Below are 9087 nucleotides of genomic sequence, written 5' to 3'. Positions count from 1 at the left end.
CCCCCCCCCCCCCAACCATCAACATTCAACCCAAAGTTACGCCCTTGTAACAAGTTCATCGTCAACAGGAAGACAACACGAGGGTGTTTTTAAATGATTCTGTTATATTTAAGGGTACTTTGATAAGAAACTGTTTCCTTTTATGATGCACGCTGATAATTAATGTGCGATTGTCTGAAAAAAGGTAAATTAAGCCACAGCTGTGTCATATCACACCTCAAACATTGGCACAGTACGCTCATGCTTACCTGTACATACTGTCCCATTTCCCAGCATGCCTTTGGGGCATGGGCCACAGCCATAGGAGCCAAAGTTGTTGAAGCACTGGACTCCTGGGAAACATGGCTTCCTTTCACACTCGTTGACATCTTCCAGGCATGTTACACCTACAACAATAAACACACGCACACAGGGAATAGTTTCAGCCATCCTAAACCATACCTGTCATATGTGCTGGAAGAAAGAAAAGACTCAAGTAAAACATTTGACCGTAGTACTGTACTGGAGTAAATGTGCTTAGTTACATTCCACCGGTGCCTGTGATTGATCGTCCACACCTACCAACGTGTAACTTCTTACCTCTCAGCCCCGCGGGACACTGGCAGCGGTACCCGCCGCCGGCTGCGTTGATGCATCTGCCGGCCGCGCACGGTGCTGAGAGACATCCGTCCACGTGCTCGCCGCAGAGATCGCCCTGCGTTCCCTCGGGACACACACACAGGTACGTCCCGCTGCCGGCCGGGAAACTGACGTCCGTCACGCATGTACCTCCGTTCTGACAGCCGCACGGCACCACGTCAATCTGTTACAGAGGGAAACGCAGTGGTGGACTGTAACCAAGTACATTTACTCCAGTACTGTTCTTAAGTCCAAATGTTGAGGTACTTGTACTTTACTTGAGTCTTTTCTTTCTTCAAAATACTAGACAATGACTTTTTATGTTTTTATCTTCCCTCAGCTCTTTTTCTCCAAGCCTACCTCTGCGGTGAAGCTGCTCTGGGCGTTGCACTCATCCGACAGCGTAAAGCGGAAGGATTGGGTCCCCCCCCTGTCCCCAGGGAGCGATGGGACCCTCCAGATGAGGAGGCCGGCAGGGGAGAGGACGGCCCCCTGGGGCCCCTCTTCCAGCTGGAAGAGGAGCGCTGAGCCCTCGGGGTCCGATGCTGCCAACTGGAAGACAAAGTTCTCCCCGGCAAACGTCCGCAGGCGGCTCTGGGGCCGGAAGAACGCCGGCGGCTCGTTGACTGGAGACAGAGGAACAAAACGTGAGTCCACAGTATGAATAGAAGCACATGCTGAAAGCAACAAAAATGTTATAAAAACAACAAAAAGTTTCAAATAAGTAGAAAAAAGTTACAAAAAACATTGAAAATTGTGACTGAAATGTCATGAAAGCTACAAAAAATCTAAAAGGTCACAAAAAATGACAAATGTAAAACAAAGTTAAACACAAGCATCGAAAGCATCACAAAATGATACAAAAATTTTGGAAAGAGTATCAAAAAGGTCAAAAACTTAGCGTCACACGTCAACGACATCATGTTCCTTTAGTCATTTTTTTTTACCCTTACATTATAAAGTCTTGTTTTGTAATGACAGAATCTAAAGACAGCTGGAGAACGCAGATACAAAACATGATGTAAAAAAAACAAGACAAAACCGTAAAAAGAAGGATAAAAACCTTTGGATTAACAACTAAAAAAGCAACTAAAACATAGGTAAAAAAATATTGACTAAGTGACATGTTGTGTTTTTACCATCATAACTACAAGTCATGTTGCATTTTGATGACAGAAATTCCTGTCCTGAAATAAACTCTTGAATGCAGAAACATCCCTGCAGGCTGAAGAACGCACATGTCCTCGTCTGAATGGGGGTTTCCAACGTTTCTGTCCAAATGCAGCGGATACTTTAACAAGATCATGTAGCGTCCACTAACTGAGATCATGCTCCCCCCCCACAGATGTTAAATTGGAAGAAAGTGACGGTAATCCCAGGAAACTGCTCAGCATGACGCTTATATGTTCAGAAACTGATTAATGAGATTATTGCTATTACTGAATTCCTAACTTAACTCCTTAGAAAGATCTGGCAACATGGTGAGGTAAATCTCTAGATACATACATGTCCAACTCGAGGCCCGTGGGCCAAATGTGGCCCCTCGCAGATTTTGATCCAACCCAAAACGTTTTGTTCACAATACATGTCTTGGTTCATCTTTCAACAACAACCACCACTCTGGTCTGGTTGAAATGAATTCTTAATTTACCTATTTACATGTGGAGATATGCTGGGTCTATACACACTAAAAGTAGTGATTATTTACATGGAGTCTGGTGGAGATATGCTGCTCTATACATGCTAAAAGTAGTGATTATTTACATGGAGTCTGGTGGAGATATGCTGCTCTATACACACTAAAAGTAGTGATTATTTACATGGAGTCTGGTGAATATGCTGCTCTATACCTGCTAAAAGTATTGATTATTTACATTGAGTCTGGTGGAGATATGCTGCTCTATACACGCTAAAAGTAGTGATTATTTACATGGATCTGGTGGAGATATGCTGCTCTATACACGCTAAAAGTAGTGATTATTTACATGGAGTCTGGTGGAGATATGCTGCTCTATACACGCTAAAAGTAGTGATATTTACATGGAGTCTGGTGGAATATGCTGCTCTATACATGCTAAAAGTAGTGATTATTTACATGGAGTCTGTGGAGATATGCTGCTCTTACACACTAAAAGTAGTGATTATTTACATGAGTCTGGTGGAGATATGCTGCTCTATACCTGCTAAAAGTAGTGATTATTTACATGGAGTCTGGTGGAGATATGCTGCTCTATACACGCTAAAAGTAGTGATTATTTACATGAATCTGGTGGAGATATGCTGCTCTATACACGCTAAAAGTAGTGATTATTTACATGGAGTCTGGTGGAGATATGCTGGTTCTCACGCAATTAAAAGATTGTAGTTCCCATCAGACACTTGGACACAATGACATGGGAACATAGGGACCAGGTTGAAAAGAACTAAGGCACCCTCTTAGTAAGTTCCAGCTGTTACAGCTTTTACAATTGACTTGCGGTTTGTAAAGTGTAACTGAGGATAAATGTCAAGTCTATGTAGCTGTGCTAGTCAACCATGTGATTTACCCCCTCCCCTCTGTCTCAGTGCGGTTAAACGACAGGTCAGGGCATGCTGGGAAATTTAAAGCTCCGCTCCTTTGATCTGCTAATGGGGACAAACAGGAGCACAGCTGGATGGCTACCACAGTAACAGACTACCACAAAATAAATACTTTTTCACACTGTCTACACAACTACGTTTGGTTGAAAACAGGTTTTTATGCTTTTTATGAGGTTTTGCAACCAGGACAAAGTGTAGTGTTACAGCAAACCCCACCCCCCCGGATCAAACCGAGTCTGCAGAGCTATGGATGTGAAAGCGCCCCAAGGTGTTTGTACCTTGATTGATAGACCAGGTGAATTTGGATGTGTCCGGGTCACAGAGGAGGCAGGGGCTGCTGGGGCTGGAGACTCCGTCTGCGAAACACATCCCCTCGATGTTACACGTCCTCTCCTGGCAACCACAGCAGGTTGGTTTGATATTTACACGGCATTGTTTCAAAATGCTGACAGCTTCCAGAAATGACAACATCATAAAACACATGTTTTTCAAGCTTGCGTTCCCCTTGTGTTTTTTTTTCTCTGGAGAATCAGGCACATAACAAGAACTCAGCTCTAGATATTCAGGGTTCTTTCGGCCAGTATAAGTTTTAGGCGCAGCAGCCAAGCGTTTTTTGTCAGCTGAATGAAATGGGAAATGCTATATGAGTATCATCTATAATCTGCTCTATCTTTTCTAAAGTTTTAAACACAGATATGGTGATAATAACGCTCCGAAATGACTTCTATTAATTAGAATAATTTCTTGAGGAAAGACCTTTAAACCCCCAACGCCAAATTTGCGCACTTAACTCTTGAATGAACCTGGGGAAAACGCTGGTTATTGGTAATTCAATTTCAGCACATGCAGATCTGTGTGTGTCTGCAGTGGCGCGTGTTTGCTCCAGGTGAGCTTACGTTTTGACAGGCTCGGATTATCATAAACAGACAAAGAGCAGCTCAACTAGTGATAAAATAGTAATATTTCAGTACATCTTTGGGTGTCATCTGTGTGGACGAGATGAACAACTGGACATGGAGAATAACACTTGTTGTATGCAAGTTACCTTCAACTTACAGAGTCCTGAGCGCGATGCCTGGCAGACTTGGCACAGACCATCATAGATGGTCAGCACCTTGGCCTGGCTGTACTGGGAGCCGTCGTTGGTGACCTGGGACAGGAAAGACAGATGCTGGTGGATATCATGTTGCACCCTTAAAAAGAAAGTCTTCTTTTGTGGCAACTTTATTCTTCCCGGTACAACATTTCTTTCATAGTAGAATTTCAACAAAGCAGTCTCTGCACTTTCAATCTTTGGGAAAAACCACACTTTCCTGTAAATCTTTAGCTTCATGGAATGGAATACACTGTATATGCTCTGGTGTTTCCCCCTCTCATTCCCCCTGCTCTGGTGTTTCCCCTTACTCATTCCACCTGCTTGGTGTTTGCCCTCTCATTCCCTGCTCTGGTGTTTCCCCCTCTCATTCCCCCGCTCTGGTGTTTGCCCCTCTCATTCCCTGCTCTGGTGTTTGCCCCTCTCATTCCCCTGGCTCTTGTGTTTCCCCTCTCATTCCCCCTGCTCTGGTGTTTGCCCCTCTCATTCCCCCTGCTCTGGTGTTTGCCCCTCTCATTCCCCCTGCTCTTGTGTTCCCCTCTCATTCCCCCTGCTCTGGTGTTTGCCCCTCTCATTCCCCCTGCTCTGGTGTTTGCCCCTCTCATTCCCCCTGCTCTGGTGTTTGCCCCTCTCATTCCCGCTGCTCTGACCCGTGTTGGTAAGGAATCTGGGGGGTTGTGTTGCCGTTTCAACGGCTCCAACCAGAGACTTTTGGCAACATCGACTCCGTTTCTCCTGATTGGGTCTCGTCGGTCACAAAGTCTCGTTCACTGAGACTAAAGCTACGAATGTTACCATGGCAACTACCATCAGTGGGAGAAGTCTCCACGCTGCCTCTTGTTTATGCCCAGTACACCAGGATGTTGATGAGATATGAGGTTACCCTGATAACTGCCTCCTGTTTATATCCAATATACCAGGATGTTGATAAGATATGAGGGTTAACCAGAGATTAGTTCTTCTACTGGAGATAAAAATACTCGGTGTCCAGAGATCATTGTTGGCTCAAAATTCAAACGCTTAAAAACCAAAACGTAGCGGTGGAAAAGTAAAAGCTTCTGACTGAACAGCCACCAAACAACAAACATAAAAAGATGGGAGACGTTACCTTGATTTCCCAGCGTGCGTACGGTTTTTCGTCCATCATGAAGTCTTCTGTATTGACGGCGGTGTTGCTAAGTGACGGTACGGCGCAGTCTAAAGCCTTGGAGCTCAGGAAGGTGGCTTTGGTTCTCTGCTTCTCCCCTGGAACCCAAACTCCGTTCATGTACTGTAGAGGCAGACCCACACAATTCAGTGATAAAAATGGTAAAAACAAACAAAAAAAACCCCACTGTTGAACATGTCAAAAAAACTTGACCTTTCCTTACCTTTAGCCTGCTGGCGTGGCAGCCGAGGTCGGGAGAGTCGATGAAGCCGAGGCCGAAGACTCGAACGTTGCGACAGTTGAAGGATCGGATGTCACACAGTCCGCCGTTCTCCAAATCTGTTAGCTCTACTGGCTGGCCTATTGGAGGGGAGCATTCATTACAGCAGATAATCAAAATACAGATTCCTATTAGCTATGTTGGAAACCATTCCGTCATTCCCCCCCCCTCACTATTCCCTACTATTATTAAATAGTAAGCACTAATCATTTCTAACCATAGTCGTGTCAGTAGATGCTATTTGTGTGACGGAGGAGAATAGGTTATACATTAGGTTAAAAGTTGTATATTATGTGTTTCATATAACATTTGTTTTAAACTAAACAAGCAGTATGTTGTATAAAAGCAGCAGAACTGAGAACATTTTAATTGTTTATCGCAAGGTACAGTATATAGTTACTGCGATATTCAATATTATCCGATATTTTCCTCGTACAGTGCAGCCAAAGTAAAGCCATAATAATTGCTCTGTTGGACCAGCAGATACTCACTGATGGCCAGGCTGCAGTCGTAGAAGCTGTGGCCGGGATCACACTGGCAGCCCCACTCCGTACACTCTCCGTTTCCGTTGCAAAAGTTGGGGCAGCGCAGTGCCATCACCACCTCCTTGGACGTTCCGGGCGGACCAGCCACCTCCGAGGCTCTCCAGGTCCGGTTCTCCAACAGCCTCTTCTCGCACTCGTTCTCCAGGTACGGCAGCAGCGCCTCCTCCCAGCCAAGGTCGTCTTTGAGCTGCAAGTCCAGCATGCACAGGTCCACCGCCTCGTCCAGGCGCCGTCCCAGCAGCCCACGGCACACCGCGCCGACGGTGGAGTTGGCCAAGGCTATCTGGCACACTTCCAGAGCTTTGGCTGAGGTCAGGCCACTGGGTGTGGGCCAGCGGGGTCCCTCCGCGGGCCGGGCCTCTGCCGAGTGGTCCTCCGGGAAGAAGTAGGCAAAGTTCTCCAGATCGGCCGCACTGAGGCTCCGAGCGGCGAAGACAGGCTGGAAATCAAACAACGCCTGTCTCGGTGGCCTGGAGATCAGAAGATCCTCCCAGAACCCGCTGTCTGGTTCAAGATCTCCGTGACTGTTTGGATAGGTCTCGGTGTGAAACCAGTGTTTCCGCTCCAGCGATTGGCTGTTGAAGGCAGACGTATCCAGGATGCTTTCCTCTCTCTCTGGACTCTTGATGTATTCCACCGTTGTGTCCATCGAGGGGAACACAGATGTGTAATCCACGTTATTGTGTGATGTGCAGTCGGAGTGAGCAGAAGGATTGTACAAGTTCCTCATCGCTCGGCCGGCGTGGTGAGAAGCGCTGTATTCTTTCTGGCAGGCGCAGAAAGGCCTCTGGACCTCCTGCATCGTCCCAGGAGGGGTCCTGTCAAATAAACTCTCCCCGGGAGCTATCCTAACACACACACACACACACACACACACACAGAAAGGACCACTTTAGAAACAAGTAAACTAACATGTTACTTAGTAGCTAAGTCCAAAATCTTAGTATGAAGCCAATAGTATGTGCGTTGCATACTGTTTCCGGTGAAATATTACCGTAAGACAACCGGCGGTATTAGAGTCCCACAATGCAACGTGGTAGTAACAAAAACATTCGAAACAGTCAGAACACAAGCTCTCTGACGTCACAAACACTTTCATTTACAATTCTACATAGAAAAATCGTGGTTTTGTCACCAGTTGTTCAACTTGCTAACCTTTTTCAGAAATCGAAGCCAAACCAAGTTGTGATGAAGCTAAAGTTTTGCAGTAAAAGCTCTGTGACTGACCTCCAGTATTCTATGAAGCGATGCAGGCCGTCGGGCCCGTAGGAGCCCCCGTCGGAGCCGTGGAAGTCATTGGTGCCGTTGTGGTCGAAGGTGCCGCAGAGGCCTCGCGTGTTGCCGTAGTCGCCGCTGGGCGCCCGGACGGACAGGCTCATCCCCCAATCGCCAACATCGGCCCTAACAAAGGCCCCGGAGGGAAAGATCAACTACAAGGGGAGAGTTACATCCAGCAGCTCATTAACATCATCTCCACGTGCAACAAAATGAAACATGTATAAGACATCATCCCTTAATGCAACTGTCAGAGTGTTTGAGCATGAATGCAGCCAATAATGTAGGGCTGCACGATATGAGGAAAATATGCAATAATGTTGAATATTGTGATAAATAGATATCAAAGACAAAGTTTGGGGCATTTTTCCGCCTTCAATCAAAGAGAACTGAACCCTGGGCCTCCGCGTTGAGGACCAACCCCTCCATATGGGCGTGTGCTCCACCAACCGAGCCACCAAGGGCGTAACTTTGGGTTCAACGCTACTTTTAAGCAAAATTGACATTTGGAGCATAAAACACTTAATTTTCTGCATTCTGGTGAATGTTTCTGCTATTGCAAATTACTTTATTTATGGAAAGGAAATTACAATATTTTTTTGGGGTGGGTTGCACTGGCCAGTTTTGATTATTGGGGGGGTCATAACTCGCCCATCCCCCCTGTAAATTAATACCGTAGATGTTAAAGTGTTCTCAGTTTTGCTGCTTTCACTATTCTGCCAAAACACAACAAACTGCTTGTTGAGTTTAAGTTCTTTCATTGAACAAAGCACTAAAAAATAATGACAATTACATATTTCTACAGATATTTTCTTTCATCTAACTCTGTGTCTTTTGCGATATGTTTATTGCACCAGTTGATATTGCGATGACGATTTATAAAATAAATAAACAAATAGCATGTAATTTCCCCAAACAAATCTGCCCCCGTTTCAAAAGGTTGGGATACCTACGGTGACCTTCTTCCCCTGGTGGGACTCCAGCACCCTGACCCGACTGCCCTCTTCGTCCCCGAGGTTCTTCAGGGTCAGCTGTGGCCGGGTTTCCTGGGGCCGGCCATTGCACATGTCAAAGACAGCAATGTCGTTCCCCTCTCGCGCCGCAACGCCACAGTTGCAGGCGACCGTGTAGTGCCGGCTGCCGCAGTCCCACTGGCGAGAGTGGACCTCAAACTCCCTGACGGTGCTCCGGTAAAGAACAAAGGTGCCGGTCTGGTGGTTTTCATATCGCCTGCGCACAGCACAGTTAATCTGAGGTTTTAAAAAGGCCAACTGGAACACAAATTAGCATTTATACGCCTGTTGGTAACTGATTTTAAATTACTTAAAGGGTTACTCTGTTTTTTTTTCAGTCTGGACCTTATTTTCCTGTTTTTTTGTGTCTAAGTGACTGATGGGAACAACAATCTTTGACACTGGTCCAGTGTTAAGTGAGATGAAACAAGCTACAATGTAAGTTATTGGGCAATTGCGCATCTTCAATTTACGTCCACAAAAGTGCTTGTTTTGCTGCAAACAGACTCCGATTATTGAACAAAGTGTGTTTTACG

General features: G+C 45.8%; 1 protein-coding gene and 1 long non-coding RNA gene across 2 annotated transcripts in view; one reads left to right on the top strand and one right to left on the bottom strand.

Annotated features, from left to right (window-relative positions):
* si:ch211-246m6.5 (von Willebrand factor D and EGF domain-containing protein) overlaps positions 1-9087 on the bottom strand; it is a 37940-nt gene that overhangs the window by 12069 nt on the left and 16784 nt on the right. The window contains exons 10-19 of the mRNA XM_032506472.1: positions 8492-8768; positions 7491-7693; positions 6210-7111; positions 5662-5798; positions 5400-5561; positions 4244-4348; positions 3477-3591; positions 979-1244; positions 580-802; positions 249-386 (exon numbers count right to left, since the gene is read on the bottom strand). Coding sequence (XP_032362363.1) covers positions 249-386; positions 580-802; positions 979-1244; positions 3477-3591; positions 4244-4348; positions 5400-5561; positions 5662-5798; positions 6210-7111; positions 7491-7693; positions 8492-8768 — 2528 coding nt within the window. The remainder of the gene's footprint in view (positions 1-248; positions 387-579; positions 803-978; positions 1245-3476; positions 3592-4243; positions 4349-5399; positions 5562-5661; positions 5799-6209; positions 7112-7490; positions 7694-8491; positions 8769-9087) is intronic.
* Positions 1178-3574, top strand: LOC116674082 (uncharacterized). Its single transcript, XR_004327957.1, has 3 exons — positions 1178-1265; positions 3184-3284; positions 3489-3574. It is a non-coding gene; the product is annotated as an uncharacterized LOC116674082 (long non-coding RNA).

The sequence above is a fragment of the Etheostoma spectabile genome, chromosome 24 (assembly GCF_008692095.1).
Source record: "Etheostoma spectabile isolate EspeVRDwgs_2016 chromosome 24, UIUC_Espe_1.0, whole genome shotgun sequence".
Taxonomy (NCBI): domain Eukaryota; kingdom Metazoa; phylum Chordata; class Actinopteri; order Perciformes; family Percidae; genus Etheostoma; species Etheostoma spectabile.
This window is presented reverse-complemented; position numbering and strand designations above follow the sequence as displayed.